This window comes from Condylura cristata, unplaced genomic scaffold (genome assembly GCF_000260355.1).
Source record: "Condylura cristata isolate star-nosed mole 26May11 unplaced genomic scaffold, ConCri1.0 scaffold00011, whole genome shotgun sequence".
In the NCBI taxonomy this organism is placed as follows: domain Eukaryota; kingdom Metazoa; phylum Chordata; class Mammalia; order Eulipotyphla; family Talpidae; genus Condylura; species Condylura cristata.
Genome location: NW_004567112.1, coordinates 23,770,075 through 23,788,715, shown reverse-complemented (window position 1 = coordinate 23,788,715; position 18,641 = coordinate 23,770,075). Strand labels below are relative to the sequence as shown.

At 35.6% G+C, this 18,641-nt stretch overlaps 1 protein-coding gene across 1 annotated transcript in view; it reads left to right on the top strand.

Annotated features, from left to right (window-relative positions):
* The window catches only part of HECTD2 (HECT domain containing E3 ubiquitin protein ligase 2), a 49,392-nt gene that overhangs the window by 3,647 nt on the left and 27,104 nt on the right, over positions 1-18,641 (top strand). Inside the window, exons 2-4 of the mRNA XM_012723407.1 lie at positions 12,854-12,992; positions 13,680-13,782; positions 14,486-14,575. Coding sequence (XP_012578861.1) covers positions 12,928-12,992; positions 13,680-13,782; positions 14,486-14,575 — 258 coding nt within the window. The 5' untranslated portion in view covers positions 12,854-12,927. The remainder of the gene's footprint in view (positions 1-12,853; positions 12,993-13,679; positions 13,783-14,485; positions 14,576-18,641) is intronic.

Below are 18,641 nucleotides of genomic sequence, written 5' to 3'. Positions count from 1 at the left end.
GTCCCACTCGGGTCTCCGTCTCTGTCTTCTTGTGGCCTTTCCCCAGTTTTGTGTCTCGTCCAACTTGTCCCCCTTTGGTAGGGACACCAGGCTGCACCACAATCCAGGATGACTTCATCTGAACTTGATCACATTGGCAAAGATCCTGTTCCCAAATAGGCCCTATTCACCAGTGCTGAGTTTCAGTCATCACACATATCTTTTTGGTTCGCCCCTCAATGGAGGGTTAGGAATCTTTAGAAAATGTCTGTTATGGAGAATGATAGGAAGTAAAAATGAAATGATGGCTAGCCATAAGTTGGTTTGCATTGTTGAGATTTCTTAGCCTTTGCTGAATCAGGAATCAATAATGAAACACTTTCTTACCTTTTGATTCCAAATTCTGACATTTCTCTACTACATACTAGCTGTGCTAATATCTTGATTTCTGAACCTGTCTTCTGCTTATGTCCTCACAATCTCCCTGTTTCCTTGAGTGGCTGTATCTGGCCTCCTTGAACTTGGGCCACTGCCTGCGCCCCCGCCATTGGCTGTTTCCCTCTCTACTGTGCTGGTCTTTTGGAATCTGTGCTGAGCCCTGTCCCACCACTCTAGAAAAGTAATAAACCTTTCAGTAGACTTGCCTTATTGGTGCTCACCTCTCTTAGCTGTCGACCTAGACACCACCTGAATTCAGGTGTGACATGGCATTCATATGTCCGGGCTGCTGCTGAAGGAATTCTATTTTTGAATGAGAAGTCACATTAAGTCTTCCAAATGTAGGCATAGTTCTAACCCCTTGATCTTTGGGAAGCCTCTCTTGCATTGCCAATAACATTGTTTCCTCAATGATGCATCATTCTTGGCAGTTACTACAGTTCTCCTCCTTTTCTGGTAGCAGGACCTATGCTGGGTATTCTCTAACAGCTTGTCTCTCTGTCTGATCTTCACATGGTATTAAGAGAAGCTGCAAAAGCCCAGCGTGGGTTTACCTAACAGCTGAGGGATGCCTTTCTTCCCTGTAGATCACGTGACTAGGTATGCCTGTTGAGTTGGCTGTCCTTTTAAAGATCAGAGCAGTGTAGGAGTTTTACCTACTATAACAGATGCTAGGGATGATACATCTCCAGAGAAATAATATAAATGATAAGTAAACTGGGAGGGGGTTAGTGCCCCATTCTCTATTACTTTTTTGTATCTTCCTTTCTAAAGTGGTAGGCTCTTCTCACACATACCGTAAAACATTAAAGGAGGCATTTGCACTAACATGGATGGAGCAAGAGGTATTATGCTAGCCAAAATAAATCAGAAGGAAAAGGTAAATATCGATGGCTTCACATCTGGGGAACAGATAGAAACCGAACAAAAGGTCAAGAAAAATAAAACTAGTAAGTTGGCTGCCCCTAGGCCTGAGGTAAACAGCAAGGGAACAGTTCGAAACCAGAGGGAAGAACACGGGGGAACAAGTTATGGTTCATGGGGATGTGGCAGGAGAGCAGTGGGGAATATAGCGGAGGGAAGAAACCAATTACTGTATAAAAATGAACAGTGATTTAAGAAAGTAAAATAAAGCTTTAAAAGTGACTAAGAAAGCAACTCTTCTCAAATCTTAAAAGTATCTTTACGCGCTCAGTAATTCCGAAGAGTGTAGAGGTGAACTCTAATATTTACCTCCATGACTATTCCACCCCAGCTCAGTTTGTTTCGTGAGTTTACTCTGGAAGGACCCTGGTGTTGCATAAAGAAGTGTAGTCTTTGAACACTGGAGAAAGGTGTCTCATGGTCTCTGTCACTCTGAAATAGCTAAGAAAGTACTAGTTTTCAGTTCAAAGTGATAGAAGCTGTGCAGTGGAATCCTGTCATCAATTTGCAGGTAAAGTGCAGTTTTCAGTTCTCCAGGGACAATGGGAGAGCAGAAAGGGGACCCAGCCCAGGTCTCGCGCTCCAGAGAGAAAGGACCTGCGACAGCTGCCTTGGGACTCCTGCCCTACAGCAGTACCTCTGAAGGCCTCAAGTGACCCTTTAGCCACATTCCTTAGACACTGACTGTGAACTGAATCTCTCAGCTCTTTCTCTAGGTCATTGGGCTGACTTCTGAACTTGCCTACGGGAGAGGTGGACACCCTCAAGAACTCTGAGTACTGTATGGCATTTACTTGCCTACTATATCATCTGCATGCCCCTTAAGCTTTTTTCTTTATCCTTTCCTTTTCTTGATAGCAATTTTTTGAATAGTTTTCAAAATCAACACTATTATATTTCAGATGTCTCTCACACTCTTTCCTGTGCCTTTTACATTCCTTCCTGTATTTCTTTATGCAAATAGAACCAAATGTAAATACACATTGTGTAAGACACTGTTCCATTAAAGATAACTCACTATAAAAGGACCTTTGAATATTCTTCTAAGTTCATAAAAGAATATTTTGTCTATGCCTTTATTAAAGCTGTATAAACACACATCATTGGACTTTATGAAAAAGTACACCTTAAGAAACAATCAATGTATTTCTTTACTTGGCTGTGAAGGCTAAATTCCTATGAGTCAGAGGGTTTTTTTCCCACTTTCATCCTTTCTTTCTCCCACCTTCAACTTTATTTTTTGCCAAATGTTCACAAAAGTTATCCTATAGACAGTGATTAAACACCACCTGTTATGACTAATGCACTGTTCTCTCCCCCTTTCAGCTGCCTGCCTCTAAGGAAGTAGTCAGAAGCACAAAGTACTGCACTGATAGAGGGACCTTCCGATTGTAGCTCATATATTACCTCAGTGCTCAGACCCTAAGAATTACGATATTAAACAAGAACCCCATCTTTGAATTAACTGCTACCTTCAACTGTGTCTTTAGACATTAGACTTGGGTATCAGGAGCTTTCATTAATTTGCTTACAAAATGAGGCTAATGAGGCATTATGGATTATAAAGTATCTTCTACACCTAAGTTTTATGATTTAAAGAGTTAATTATTCCAGCACTGACGATGTTTGATCCTTGTTGAGTTCGTTTTGTTTGACACTGCATAATTTACTAGTTCCCACTTCCAGTTAGAGTTAGGATTTAGCTTTACTACTTGTTTTTACACATGGTAGAAAATTTGTTATTTAATAATGAAAATAAACTGGGGCCCTCCCTGGTGGCACAGCAGGTTACAGCACAGCACTGACAAACTAAAGCCACTTCCTCATGAGTTCGATTCCCGCATGCCCTGGAGGTGACCACATGGCCTGGCAGACCTCTCCTGACCCACCCGCTGCTCCCCTCAGCAGTGTACTTCATTGATCTGCCTGTTCTGCTCCCTGCTCTGCCTCTGGTGAATCCTCTTACCCTCCACATCTCTGGCCTGTACCCTAGTTCTGTAAGAATAAATAAAATAAATCTTAAAATAAAAGAATGTGGGTTTTATAACTTGATAGGGCTGGGTTTGAATCCTTATAGATTAGATGAGAATGGAACAGTTATTCTGCTCTTGTGCATTTGCTACATGAAGTTGTATGGCTAATATAAGTGTAGAGTATAAATGTAAAGAAAGCACTTGAAAGTATTCCACTCAATGCCTTCTGAAACGCGGTAAATGTGAGTGATAAAGTATTGACATGGCTAAGTTACAGAGAAAAGGATTATGATGGGGTGGGCATTTCTATTACTTTTTACCTCTGGGTAACTCTACACACATTTTTTAAAATTTGAAATGCGACAAATATAGAAGAATGTAATCAACATTTGTATGTAGTCCTAATAATAATAAAATGAAAATGCATGAAGTTAGCACTCAAATTCATTAAACAAAAAACTTAACCAGCACCTTAAAAGCCCCACAGATCCTGCCTTAATCATATTGCCCCACCCTTTGGTCCAGGGATAACTTCTATTCACTTGATATTAAAAAAAAAAAATTATTCCCTTTGTACATCCATAAACAATACTGTTTCAGTTTTGAAAAACTAAGTAACAAGCACAAACCTGGGTAAGAAGGAACAGTATTGCCACTGACAGATGAACATTCCCGAGATGACTGGAACAGAGCTTCTGAGTCATACCTGGCTCTGGCTTCTTCCCAAATGGATAATAGCCCCTTTCAGAAAAGGCTGTGGGCAGGATCATGAGAGTCCTGAGGAACAAGGACCACTAATAGGATGTCTGCCAGAGCTGTGCTTTGGATGCCATGTAAGGTCTGGCAAGAATATGGCTTCCCCAGCTGGCCAGAGTTCCCCAGGGTAGAGCTGTGAGGTAAGTGCATGTCCTGGCCTGATTTAGACAGCAGAACAAGAAACAGCAGGGACTTCATCACCCCACTCACTGTAAGACGAGACAAAGTACAAATAACCTGAGCTAGACTCACCTGTTCATTCTATCTTCTGTTAAAAAAGCAAAGTACAAAACCAGCCAGGATATTGGTGATGACAGACACCAAATTACTAGCAGTTAGACCCCTCTGTTCCAATCTGCACAGGGTACATTTCTCATCTTGTGCTATTGTGATTCCTGGTCCTTTGTATAAAATATCAACCATTAACTCTTCTGTCTCTGTCTCTTTCTTTAGAAGCTGAATGTAAAGTTTAGATCCAAAGAGAAGCCAATTTCAAAACTTCCATCTTGTTATAGGGCAAGAAGTAACTAAAATCATGTGTTCATTTAATATTTGAATATTAAAGTTCCCATGTCTTCCACATCTGTTAACAGTCATCATATAGATCATCCTAATAGAATATAAATTTACATTTTTTGATGTATCTGTAAGTCCTGTCTATTTTGTTCTTAAATAGTTGTACAATGAAAGTGAGAAATTGTTTAAAACCAGTGTTTTTTAACCCTGTTTTTGTTCATTTTTAATGTTTGTAGCAAATTAATTTTTAATATTCCTTAGAGCATCATTACAATTAAACACAAAAATTGAGTTGCTCTGAGTAAACCCACTCTCACAGCTCCATTGCTCAGAGAAGGCCCTTGAAGTTCACTGGAACTTTGGAAACAACTGACTTTGGCCATCTCTTTCAGTTCATGCGTCAAAACCCAAACCTCAGGTGTTTCAGCCACTTACCTAAACTGAAGTAAGCAAGCCAGCCAACCATAGGAACTAGTTCTTACTTTGGGCTGGTGTTTTTTCCATTATTATTTAATTGAATATTTTTGGAGATGAAAGTTAGGGTATAACATTTGCAACAGTGCATCTCCATCAGCAAACTATTTCTGTTAGTGTTTCTTCTGCAGCCATAGAGTAGGGAATGGAGGACCACATTCCTCCTACTGAACACGCAACCTGCACAGAAACCTGCTTGCTTCTGATGCTGCTGTTGCCCTCTGTACTAGGTGACTCAGAACAATCTTCAAGTCTACCAGTCATGTGCCAAATGTGAGTTTTGGGGAAAGCTACATGTTACTAGTTTCCATTCCAAATTAGTCTGTGACAACTTCTTGAAAACAATGAGCTGGCAAAATTTGGCTGATAATCTCATATCCTTATCATAATTCTATTAGGATCTTCAGTTTTATGTTTTTGTTTTCTTTTTTTTTTTTTTCAGTATACTGCCAGTTTCCACCACTACCCTTATTCTTCTTACACTGGCTTCAAGTGTTTTACTTAATGTTTCTAAGCAACCAGCTATATTTGGCAACACTATATTAAAAGAAAGGGAAAATGATTACTGCTTATCAATTTAGCACAGAGTGTTCCCAAGTATTGGCTGAATGGAATCTAAACAAGTTTTCACTGATAACTATTTTTTGGCTTTTTTCAAGGTATTATGGTGTCCTATATTACAGAAAATAGCTCATATGATAGCACAAAAATTTGCCTGCTCTATTTATAATATCAGTTTGAGATTTAATTAATCTCTCATCACCACAGTTATTGATTTTCTCTTTTGAATTAGATTTAATAACCATCTGTGGGAACAGGCTGAAAGCCTGTCTCTGGAAACAATGCCTTAATAGTCAGGGACAGGAGAGCAGCTGTGAGCTGTTATTCTTCCTTTCTTAGTAGCTGAATGTCACATCCTGCAGTTTGGCTTTCATTCACTACTGGGAGTGAAGAGCCTGCCTTCCCTTCTGACTCAAGTCCCATTAAAGTAGGACGTTATCATTGCGCCAGACTCTTCAGTCCAAGTTACCTGTGAACTAGCAATAAATCTCGTCTGGGTCTCTAGTTCTAAGCTTCCCTACAGTCCTCGGACCTTGGCTTTACTTCTATCTGAGAGCTCCCCATTTGTAGGCTTTGCCAAAAGCAGGTTCTGTTACTAACTAGAATTTCCCTTCCACCTCAGCATGGTATTAATAAAAATGAGTGGGTATAAAAATGTGTATATATGCTCTGTGGGTGAATAAGTTAATTTATATTTGAATGAGTCTGTTTGTATTTAATAGTGGGTGTTTATAGCCAGGTTAAGAAAGGTGTGGGAAGGGATAAGAAGGGTAAGCCTGGTGATGAGGAAGAGGACCAGAGAAGCCTCAAAGGTAATGACTGGTGTTGAAAAAAGGACACTTTTAATCACTTCTTTTCTGCTGAGAAGCCTTTTCATTCCTATTAGTAAAAATTTCTAAACACAATCCATAAAGAATTATTTGCGGAGATATCTAATCTCATTTGCTGAACCTTGGTCCAGTTTTACTACTGAAGTTGGATAGTTCTATATTTACTGATGGGCATAAAAATTATAGATTGAGGGCCCTTCCTGGTGGTCCAATGGGTTAAAGAAGCTAAAGCCACTTCACATTAGTTCGATACCCGCCCCAGAGGTGACCCACATGGCGCAGCAGACCTCTCCTGACCTGCCCACTGCTCCCCTCAGCAGTGTACTTTGTCAGTTGGCCTGTTCTGCTCCCCACTCTGTCTGGTGAATCCTCTCACCACTCCTGCACCTCTGGCCTGTATCTCAGTTCTGAATGCATATTTTTTTAAAAAATTATAGACTAAATTAAAGCACCTTTTTTAAAAGATTTATTTATGCATATGTGTGTGTGTGTGTGTACACACACACACACACACACACACATATAATTTTATATATATAATTTTCCCCCCTGATCACTTATACTACTGTTATGAGTAAAACCATCTGGTATTTTTCTTTATCTTTCTGGCTTATTTCACTAAGCATGATCTTTTCCAGCTCCATCCATGTTGCTGCAAATAACATTAGTTTATCTTTTTTTGACTGCTGAGTTATATTCCATTGTGTATATATACATCTTCTTGATCCAGTCATCTGTTTTTGTGCATCTGGGTTGATTCCACATCTTCCCTATTGTAAATACGGCAGCAGTAAACATGGGGGTGCAGGTGTCCTTTTGAGTCAGTGTTTTTGTGTCCTTTGGGTAGGTACCTAGGAGTGGAATTGCTGGGTCATATGGAAGCTCCATTTTTAGTAGTTTGAGAAACCTCCACACAGCTTTCCATAGTGGTTGTACCTGTTTGCATTCCCACCAGCAATGCAGGAGAGTTCCTTTTTTTCTCCACACCTTCGCCAACATTTATTGTTGTTTGTTGTTTTAATATATGCCATTCTCACTCGTATGAGCTGGTATCACATTGTGGTTTTGATTTGTATTTCCCTTATTACAAGTGATGCACAACATTTTTTCATATGCCTGTTGGCCATCTGCATTTCCTCTTTGGAGAAGTGGTTTTATAGCTCTTCTGCCCATTTTTTGATGGGATTGTTCACTTTATATTTGTTGAGTTTCATCAGCTCTTTGTATATCTTTGTGATCAATCCTTTATCATTCGTATTGTGTGGGGGTGTCTCTTTGTTTTATGTAGTATCCCTCTTGCTGTACAATTTGATGTAGTCCCTTTTTTTCACTATCCTTGCTTTGGGCGATGTATCTTTAAAGATGTTACAAAGTTGTATGTGGTGTAGTGTGTTACCAATATTATCTTCTGTATACTTTATGGTTTCAGGTCTTATGTCTAGATCTTTAATCCATTTTGAGTTGGTTTTTGTGTTTATAATCTGGCTTCATTTTTTGTTCATAGCAGCCCAGCTTTCCCAGCACAATTTGTTGAACAAACTTTCTTTGTTCCATTGTATATTCTTTGCTCCTTTGTCAAAGATTAGCTGTCCATAAAGCTGTGGATTTATATCTGGGTTTTCTATTTGATTCCATTAGTCTGTATGTCTGTTCTTGTTCCAGTACCATGCAGTTTTAATTATTATGGTCTTGTAGTATAGTTTTAAGTCTAGGAGCATGATACCTCTATTCCCTTCTTTCTTATTCAGAAGAGCCTTGGATATTTGAGGTTATTTATGGCTCCATGTAAATTTCATCAGTATTTTTTCTATTTCTTTGAAAAATGTCATTGAAAATTTTATAGGTATAGCATTGAATCTATAAATTGCTTTTAGTGGGATGACCATTTTAATGACGCTAATTCTTCCAGTCCATGAGGAGAGGATCTTTCCATTTCTTTATGTCTTCTATATCTTTTAACAGTGTTTTATAATTTTCTTTGTGGAGGCCCTTCACCCCTTTTGTTATTCCCAAATATTTGATTTTTTTGTTTCAATTATTAAAGAAATGGTTTTCTTGATTTCTTCTTCTTCAGCATGATTGTGTATAGGAAGGCTATTGATTATTGTGTGTTGATTTTGTATCTTGCTACTTTACTAAACTGGTTTATTATTTTGATAAGTTTTTCTGTGGAGTTTTTGGGATTCTCTATGTATATTATGCTATCTGCAAACAGTGATAGTTTTACTTCTTTCCCTATTTGGAGTCCTTGTATCCCTTTTTCTTGTCTTATTGTTCTGCTAGGACTTCCAGTATTACATTGAAAAGCAGTGGTGAGAATGGACATCCTTGTCTTGTTCCTGACCTTAAGGGGAAGGATTTCAGCTTTTCACCATTGAGAATGACATTGGCTATGGGTTTGTCATTTATGGCCTTTATTATGTCAAGGTGTGTTCCTTCTATCCCAAGACTTTCAAGTACCTTTATGATGAATGGATGCTGGACTTTGTCAAATGCTTTCTCTGCATCTATTGATACGATGATAGGGTTTTTATTTTTCCTTTAGAGAATATTTTATCTATAGCAAAACAAGAAGAATTCTTCCACATTTTTTCTTTTGACATTTTATTTATTGCAATGTAAGAAAGATAAAGGGGGTGGGGGTCCAACTTATTTTTTTACCTATATGGTTAACAATATTTGCAAGTCCTTTTTTCTAGGGCCATTTATTTAATATGTTACAATTTCATTTATGAATGGATGTGCTTCTGCCTTCTTTAGTCTTCTTTAGCCTTCTTTAGGCTATGTTATTCCTATGTCAGAAGAACACTGTTTTAGTTACTATAACTTAGACTTCTGATACCTGTTAGAACAAATTTCCGCTTCTTACTCTTTTTCACTAGAAATACCTTGGTTATTCTTGTCCATTTGGTCTTCTGTATAACATTTAGAAATAGTTTATCAGGTTTTAAAATATTGCTGAAATTTTAATTATATTGCATTAAATCAATTAGGAAACACTGATTTCTTTTATTATAGTGTTTCTATACACTACTATGGTACTGCTTTCTGTTTACTTAGGTTTTGTCTTAGTCTACAAGAGTTTCAGTATTTTCTTTATAAAGATTTTAAAATTTATTCATTGGCACTTAATCATTTATATTTTTGCAAATTTTTCTTCTTTTAAATTATACTTTCTAGTTGTTTTGTTCCTGGTATTTAGAAGTGCAGCTGACTTCTTTATACATCGTTTCATCTGTTTTAATCTTAATTACTTTTCTAAGCTCTTATTCCAATTATTGATCTGTAGATTTTTTTAATTTATTTTCAAATTATTTGTTTATATTGTTCAAATTACTGTTATAATCAAATTATCTGAAAAGGATATTGTTACTTCTTCCTTTGTAATCCTGTGCCTTTAATATCTTTTTCATGTCTTCATACTTGCTGAAGTGTTGAACTCCAGCAGTGTTGAATAAAGTACTTATAGTCAACTTATTCCTGTTATTCCAGTTTTTATTTAGAAGGAAATACTTGTAATATTGCTCCATTAATTTTTTGCTGTAGTTAACTTTGTGCCCTTCAAACAGAATATAGATTATTTCATTTTTTTTATTTTTAATATATTTTTAACATCATTCTTCATTTTGTGCATTTTTTAGAATATAGTTTTTTTAATTTCATAAAATTGTTTTCAGTAAATTGCTCATAAGGGATTGTAAATTCTATATTCTACAGCTGCAATGTCATAAAACTCAAATTGATAATAAAATTTTAAACATGCTAGCTGAAAATTTTTAAAAGTAGATTCCTCAGTTTAGTTAAACTAAACTTACGGGTTTTGGAAATAGAAACATTGAGAATATTTTATCATAATTTATGAGTTAAGGCTAAAGCTATATTAAAAATAAAAGTCATTACCTTTAACATTTCACTCTGAAATAAAATAAGGAAAAGTATAGTCTGCCAAAGCTAGATTGCTCCAGGGCTTAGTTCCCAGAGCTCAGTTCTTAGGCTTCTTGTCTGCTTGCTCTTTCCTCAAGGATCTCATTAATGCTACAGTTTTACTAATTTCCACTAGCAATAAACTTCAGCTCTCCCCTGCACTCAATATATTCAATTATCTACCTACCATTTACACTTGGATGTGTAAGCTTATCTTTTAATGTGGCCAAAAGAGAACTCTTATTCTCTTCACCAGCAAAAACAAACAATATATAATAAAACCCACCCCTCTAGTAACTTTGATTTTTTGTTAATGTCACTGTTATTCCTCCGGCTGGTTAGGCTATGTTATTTGAATCACCTTTGACTCTTGTCTTTCTCTTAACAAATCCTGGCATTTTTGCTTTCTCTCACACATCTTCCAACAGCATATCCTATTATTTCTATATTTAGAATAGGTCACAGACTAATTCCACGACTCATGAGTTCTACTATTACCACTCTGGTCCAGGCTACCACCTCTCTCACCAAACCTAATGCCTTTACCATATATTTATAGATAGTATGAAACTTACTGTCCTCAAAATTGATCTACTAATAGCTGATTAATGAAACATGCATAGCCCAGTAACAGTCCCCAATATATAAAAGAGAATTTAATCTATGAAAGAAGAAATACAAAAAATAATGTGAAATGACATGCTTTCATCAGCAGTATTCTATAATTGGCCATTTAGGAAATATGACTATATAATAATTTTCATAAATACTGATAGACAATGTCTTTTGGGCACTTAGTAGGCAGTGTACTAAGTGCGCCCTTCACCTGTACTATGAAGAAACACAGATTTAGAAGAGCTCTATGACCTGATTTCAGGGAAGGAAGGCTAGTCATGAAAATATCAAGTACTAAGTAGACAGGTTGATCAAATTAACTAACACAGTGTTAGTTAAATACTTTTCTAAAAGGTAGGTAAACAACAGATTCTGTGAAGGTAATAGCAGAAGCATTGTTCTTTAAATCTTCCCCAACTCCCAATAAAGCAGACCAATTTTATAGCAAATTAAGACTCACAGGCATCATTATAACAGAATTAAGTGATAGAACGTTCCCCTAAGCCCCAAAAAATAAGTGGGACAAATCACCAAAATTTATAAGCTCAGTGTGGAATTAGCTTCTAGACGGAGGAAGCAGAAGGAAGCATTGTGGCTGTTTGACCTGAGAACAGAAACACTTCCAAGATAATATGCAGTCATTGGAAAGAGTAGGAGGCCAATCTCAGCAAAAAGGGTGACACTGAGGGGTCAGGTGAAGGCCTAGGACAGGTGAACGCAGAGGGTTCATACTAAGATCTGAACAGACAACCCCTAGGAATTCTGAAAAGTGACTAACCATTGCTCCCTTTCATGGTGATTAGAATCAAAATTGGAGCAGTGCTAGAAAAGTGGATACTTGAACAAAAGTGGAGGAGAGAAAACCGACACTGAAAGCCATCGTAAAACCAGGATTGTAAAAACTCAAAAATGAGAGGCAATGGAAAGAATTGGAAAATGAGGGAAATTAACTGAACTTCAAATAGACGGTCTAACCAATGTGCATGTGTGAAGGGGGAAAAGGTGTGGAAGGGCACTGATGCCTTGAATGGTTAATGCTTTCCAAAGTGTTTGTGTTGTATTAATTCACTAACACACATATTTATTTTTGCACTTGTTTTATTTCATAATTAAAGGTTATGAAATGCAACAGAACAATCAACTGGCAACTACTTGCAAAAAGTGAGAAAAAAATACTTTTAAAATTTCACACAAATTAATAAGGAAATCCTAAAAAGTCAATTTAGAACTGCAGAGGACATAGGGGCCTCCCTGGTGGCTTAGAAGTTAAAGACATAGTGCTATCAAGCTGTCACCAGCCACTGCAGCATGAGTTTGATCCTCAGCCAGGGAGCTGACCCACATGGCACAGCAGACCTCTCCTGCCTCGCCCACTGCTCCCTCCGCAGTGTGTTTCAGATCTGTCCTGCTCCCCACTCTGGTGAATACTCTTACATCCCGCACCTCTGGCTTACACTCCAGTTTTTGTATGCATAAATAATCTTAAAATTTTTTTAAAAGAACTGCAAAGGACATATGCTATTTGTATATATTCAAAAGTTAATAAATATAAAAAAAATTAAGCTTCACTAAAATATTCCTTGAAAGATAGCTTTTGGGAAGAGGACAGAGAAAAGAAATTCTACATTAGATCTATGTATAACTTTTAGTGTAAGATATAACCTAAAGTCTGTTTTAGGAAAAATTAGGATGGGGGAGTACAATAGAACCTACAATAAATGCCCCTTAATGACGGTAGGTTTTTCTGTTATATGATCCCAAGGTAAATGTGGTACAAAATCATTTTCTGTTGAAATAACCAGGCATGTTATAATATGAAAGTGTTTATGATTAATTACACTGAATGTATTTTATACTTCACAGTGAGAGACCTACCACCAATTTGTCTTGATGTTAGACAAAAACAGCGCCTCTCTTTAGATGCATTATCATCTGAAATGAAGGCCCCAGTTCTTCCCGAACCTATCCTTCCTACCCAGTCCAAAACAATGAAAGACTTTCAGTAAGTTTCAGTCATTATTACATGTACATGTGGTCATGTGTATGTCAGTACTTTGTATAATTAAAGATATTTGTATAAGAAATTGATTAAACTGTGGATCATTTATAAGACATTAGCCAAGAGTGAAAACACTGAAGACTAGATGTCTTGAGTAGAAGGTGAAAACAAATTTATAAATAATAGTAAAGGGTAAGTAATGTTTAAGCAGAAGAAACACCAAATAAGAGCGCATATGTCAAAACAAGCAAAAGGCAGAAAGTTTGTATAATAGAATGTTTTCTCTTTAAAAAATAAGATGTCATCTACTATGTGACACATAAACTGAATAAGCTGTCACCACTTTAAAAAATGTAAATGTTTACCTGAAGAAGTGAGTGAAAAGTGAGAAAGGAGAAACAGAATGTAAACAAAATCTCAAGAAGTTTGGTTAAAAGAAGACTTAGTTGGAAAAAACATGTCAACAATAAACTTTGAAAAAGCAGTAAGTGGGAAAATTGAAGTTAGGTTAATATTGGAATTATAAATTCATAAACTATTTAAGTGAATCTGTTTAATTGGAACATACTATGTATTTAGCTTTAGTATTCCAAATTGCATGTTTGGTGACATTTATTTGTAAAAATAGTAAAGCTATTTTATCTGAATAAGATTTCTATTTAGTATGGTTAATGTATCTTTCTATTTTAGGGAAGATGTAGAAAAAGTTAAGACATCAGGAGATTGGAAAGCAGTACATGATTTTTATCTAACAACATTTGATTCTTTCTCAGAACTAAATGCAGCATTTAAGGTAATAATACATACACCATACTTTTCACTTTTGATTTCAAATTTAATATTTAATTAATATAAATTTCCCTCTTTTTTCTACCTAATATTGACTTAAATCACTGTTTAAATGTAAATACATGTTACTATCTGAAATTATACATATAGCAAATAAGTATTACTTTACTTGGTTAATTGCCTTAAAGATTTTTATTTGTACCAATGTTAATGTTGTCTTCTTTCAGTTTTAAAAAGATATTTAAATAATCCATAATTTTTACTTTCATTTTAAGCACTTTTGCACTAAAAGTTCTTTTTTTCATCACATTAAAAAGTATTAGAAATCATGAAGGAATAGTTATGTTTCAAATAGTACTAAGAATACAGTCAGCCCTATGTATCCACCAAAAATATGTACTGTGTAGTGAGGCATATGATGGTTGTGTCTGTGCTGAACATCTACACACTTTTGTCATTGTTCTATAACCAATACAGTATAACAACTCTGTAGTATTTCTATTGTATTTGGTATTATAACTAATCCACAGATAATTTAAAATATACAGGAAACTGTATATATAGGTTGTATGCAAATACTATGCAATTTATATAAGATATTTGAACAGCCACAGATGTAGTATCTGTGAGTGCCTGAAACCAACAGTGAGCAGATGACTTGGTCCTTAAAATGTTATATACAATTAATTCTTTAATTGAATTTGCAGAAAGATGCCATCACTTCATTTAATACCATAGAAGACTCTGGGATTAATGCTAAGTTTGTGAATGTTGTATATGATGCATTACTTAATACTGTAAGTATTCTTTATGAACACAAATAGTTCAATTCTTTATCTCTTCTGCATTTCAGAAGCAAACACACTAATATAAAAATAATCTATAAAAATTAATATAATTATATTAGAAACTGATATCACTTTTTTTAAATTGATAAAACTATAGTAAATTTAGTTGGAGTTTTCAGTCATATTTTTGTTTTCTAATTAAATGAGAATTAATCATGAAGTACTTTTGTGTGCCTTCTTTATTGAGAAGAACTTGCTAAAGTAAAATCATTCTTTACTTAGCAGAAGTTTTTTGATTGCATTGGCATGTGCTGAATCTATAAATAAATGGTTCTTAAACTTTTTGCATATCTCAGAATCACAGAAGGATTTGTAAAAATAAAAAATTTCTGACTCAGTAGGAATAAAACCCAAGAATTTCCATTTGTGTTAAGTACCTAGAATACAATGCTACTATGACCCAAGACCCAGATTTTTGAGACTTAAATCTGCTGTCAGCCAATTTGTGAAAAACTTTCAAAACATGAGTATGGTCTGTGCTCCAGTTACCTAGATCTTCTTTAGTTTCTCTTGGTAATTCTTTATAGTTTTCTGATTAAAGGTCTTACACAAACAAATTTCCCCCACTGTTTGAAAGCAAACTATTCCTAGTTGGTATGATTTTGTAGATTAATTTGGGAGATTGGTAACTAATTTAAGTGGAAAAATATTTAAGCAGATGGTGGGGAAAACCTGTCTTATTACATTGATTTCTAGGTAGTATTTTGTGCTATTTTAATTTTCTGATTGTTATAGTATATGGAAATACATAGTGATCTTTAGTTACCTTGCAAAATTCACTCAATTGTAGTAGTTATCTACTGATTTATTTACTTGTATTTTCTTTAAAGACATTCTTGCCATTTGTGGAAAATGAGTTTTATCTCTTATGTATGTATGGATGGATGAATGTAAGAATATTTCCTATTGTACGACTTGTATATTTTTTAACAAAAGAAATAATAGCATAGATCTTTGTCATAACCTCAGTACTCACTATTAAATATATGAAAGGGTACTTAATACTTGTCATCAGAGAAGTGAAAATAACATTATGTATCATTTAACAATTAGTGCAAAAAATTTTTGAATATCTTGCCAAGAATTGGTAATATTGTGGGGTAATTGTAGCTTTCATACATTGATAAGTATACAGAAGTATGACCACCTTGGAAAACTAATTGTCACTCTTTACTAGTCCTTGATCCACAAAATCCACTCCTCAGAACATGTCTCCAGTTTCTTTTGACTTGGAAGGATGTTACTGTTTTATAGACACTATAAAATTTATTCTACAACTTGAGGGAAAATGATAATCAAACAGAAAAAACTATTGAAAATAAATGCCACAATCATACTATTAAAAACTAAGTCAAGGGCCCTCCCTGGTGGCGCAGCAGATTAAAGGATTAAAGCACAGCACTAAGAAGCTAAAGCCACTTTAGCATGAGTTTGATCTCCACCCTGGAGGTGACCCACATGGCACTGCAGACCTCTCCAGACCTGCCTACTGCTCCCCTCAACAGTGTACTTTGACACTGTTCTGCTCCCCACTCTGTCTCTGGTGAATCCTCTCACTGCCCTTGCACCTCTAGCCTGTACCCCAGTTCTGTATACATAAATAAATCTTTAAAAAAAAAAACTAAGCCAAGTAATTTTTATCCATAGTACTTTATATGTCTTAAATCTAAAGATATTTAAAAATATAAATAAATCTTCAACTTAGCCTTTTCTTTCTCTCTCAGTGGTATGGGTTAGCAAATCTGAAACTATTTGTTCAAATAAACATGTGAGTAAATACATTGGTGATGTTCAGAGTCAGGTTTCTCACTTCTAGAGAAGGGGAGGTACAAATACAGAAAGGAAAGACTAAAAATATCCCTGGGTGAAGGCATCATAATGAACTGAGCAATTTTAATAGGTAGGTATTTGATGTTTGTGTGTCGTGTGTGTGTTGTATTGGCACACATGTACTTGCATGCATTCATACCTCTACCCAAGATGTAACCAGCTCAGTAGGTGGATGAACACACAAACTGGTAAGACAATACAACTGTGTATGATTCAGCAAAAAAGAAGAATTGAAAAGACATGGGGAATTTTAAATGCAAATTGTCCAGTGCACAAACCAGTCTGAAAAGGCTACGAACTCTGTGATTTCTACTAATGTAATTTTGGAAAAGGCAAATTTGATATACATAGTAAAAATACTGGACCAAGAGACCAGAGGAGTGAAAAGGTAGAGTACAGAGGATTTTCAGTACAGTGAAAGTTTTCTGTATGATACTACAGTATCATTACATGATGCATACATTTGTCAAAACCCATAGGATTATAACAAAGAGTAAACTTAATACAAACTATGAACTTAGGTATTAAATAATGTTATCAATATTTGTTCAATGATAACATGTATCACATTAAAACAAGATATTAATGAGAAACTGTGTGAGGGTAACTGTACTGTTTTTATGTTAGTCTTAATTTTTCTGTAAAACTAAAACTGCCCTAAGAAACAAAATCTATTACTAACAGAGAAAATGGGGATATAGCATGGGAGGCAGCTTTAAGACAATCACTAAATAGAAGGATTTCAGATAATGGGATTATCAACAATGAGCCTATCTAAAATAACTGGTCAGGTTTAACACCAAATAGAATTTCTACAAGTGGAAAATTATGTTTCTGTATGCAAACAATGAACTAGGAGAGAAAAAAATCATGAAAATACCATTATAATCTCTTCAAAAATAATTAAATCCCTAGGAATAAACTTAACAAAGGAGATGGACCTATACAACAAAAACTATTAAAAGAAAGAGAAGACATAAAGAAATAGAAAAGATATGCCCTGCTCATGATTGGAAGGACTAGGACTGTTATAATAACTGTCTAAAAAGCAATTGTGCAGCACCTATCAAAGTTTCAGTGGCATTCTTCAAAGAATTACCAAGAACATTACTAAAATTTACATGGAACCACAAAAGACCCCAAATAGCCAAAATGATCCTGACCAAAAAAAAAAAAGGTATTACATGCCCAAATTTCAAACTGTAGTACAAAGCTATAGTGATTAAAATAGCATGATATTGTCTAAAACTACAAACACATATTATGCAGTAGGACTGAGAGCCCAAAAATAAATCCACAAATACTGAGATAGACAGTTAATGCAAAACAAGACAGTAGAGCCCAAAGTATACAATGGAGAAAGGAAAGTCTCTTCAGTAAGTGGTGTTGGGAAAACTGAACAACCATATGCAAAAGAATGAAACTAGATTACTGCCTCACAGCACGTCAAAATTTAACTCAAAATGGATTAAATATCTGGATGTAAAATCTGAAAACTCAGGCAAAACATTCCATAACCGTCTTTAACGATATGGCAAGGGAGACAAAAAATAAATTGAACTACACGAAACTAAAAAGCTTCTTCAAAGTGAGGGAAACTATCATTAAAACCTAAAGATACCCTACCAAATGGGAGAAAGTATTTGCATATCACATATCTAATAAGGGGCTACCATTTAATATCTGCAAAGAACCCGTACAACCCCAAGGGGGGAAATAAAAAACTGAGTTACAAAATGTGCAGAGGATTTGAGTAAGTACTTCAAAGACAACATACAGATGGTCAAAAGACACATGAAAAAATGCCCATCATCACTTGTCATCAGGGAAGTGCAAATCAAAGCCACAATGAGATACCAGGTCACATCTCTAAGATTGTCCCATATCAAAAAGATCAGAAATGTGTTGGAGAGGGTGTGAAAAACACCAGTCCAGGGAAGGTGGGGGTTAGAAGACAAAGAGGGGAAGGAACCAATGGACTGTCGTGGAGGAATGTAGGTGCTTTGGTGGTCAGTGTGCTATGGTAATATATCCTTACAGAGGTGTAAACTATACCTCTAAAATCTAGTATGGCATTGTCAGCCAACATTACTGCAGTACAAGATGTTCAATAAAAAAAAAAAAAAAAAAAAAAATCATTTTGGCTCTCCCTGGTCGAACAGTGGGTTAAAGCATCGCATAATGA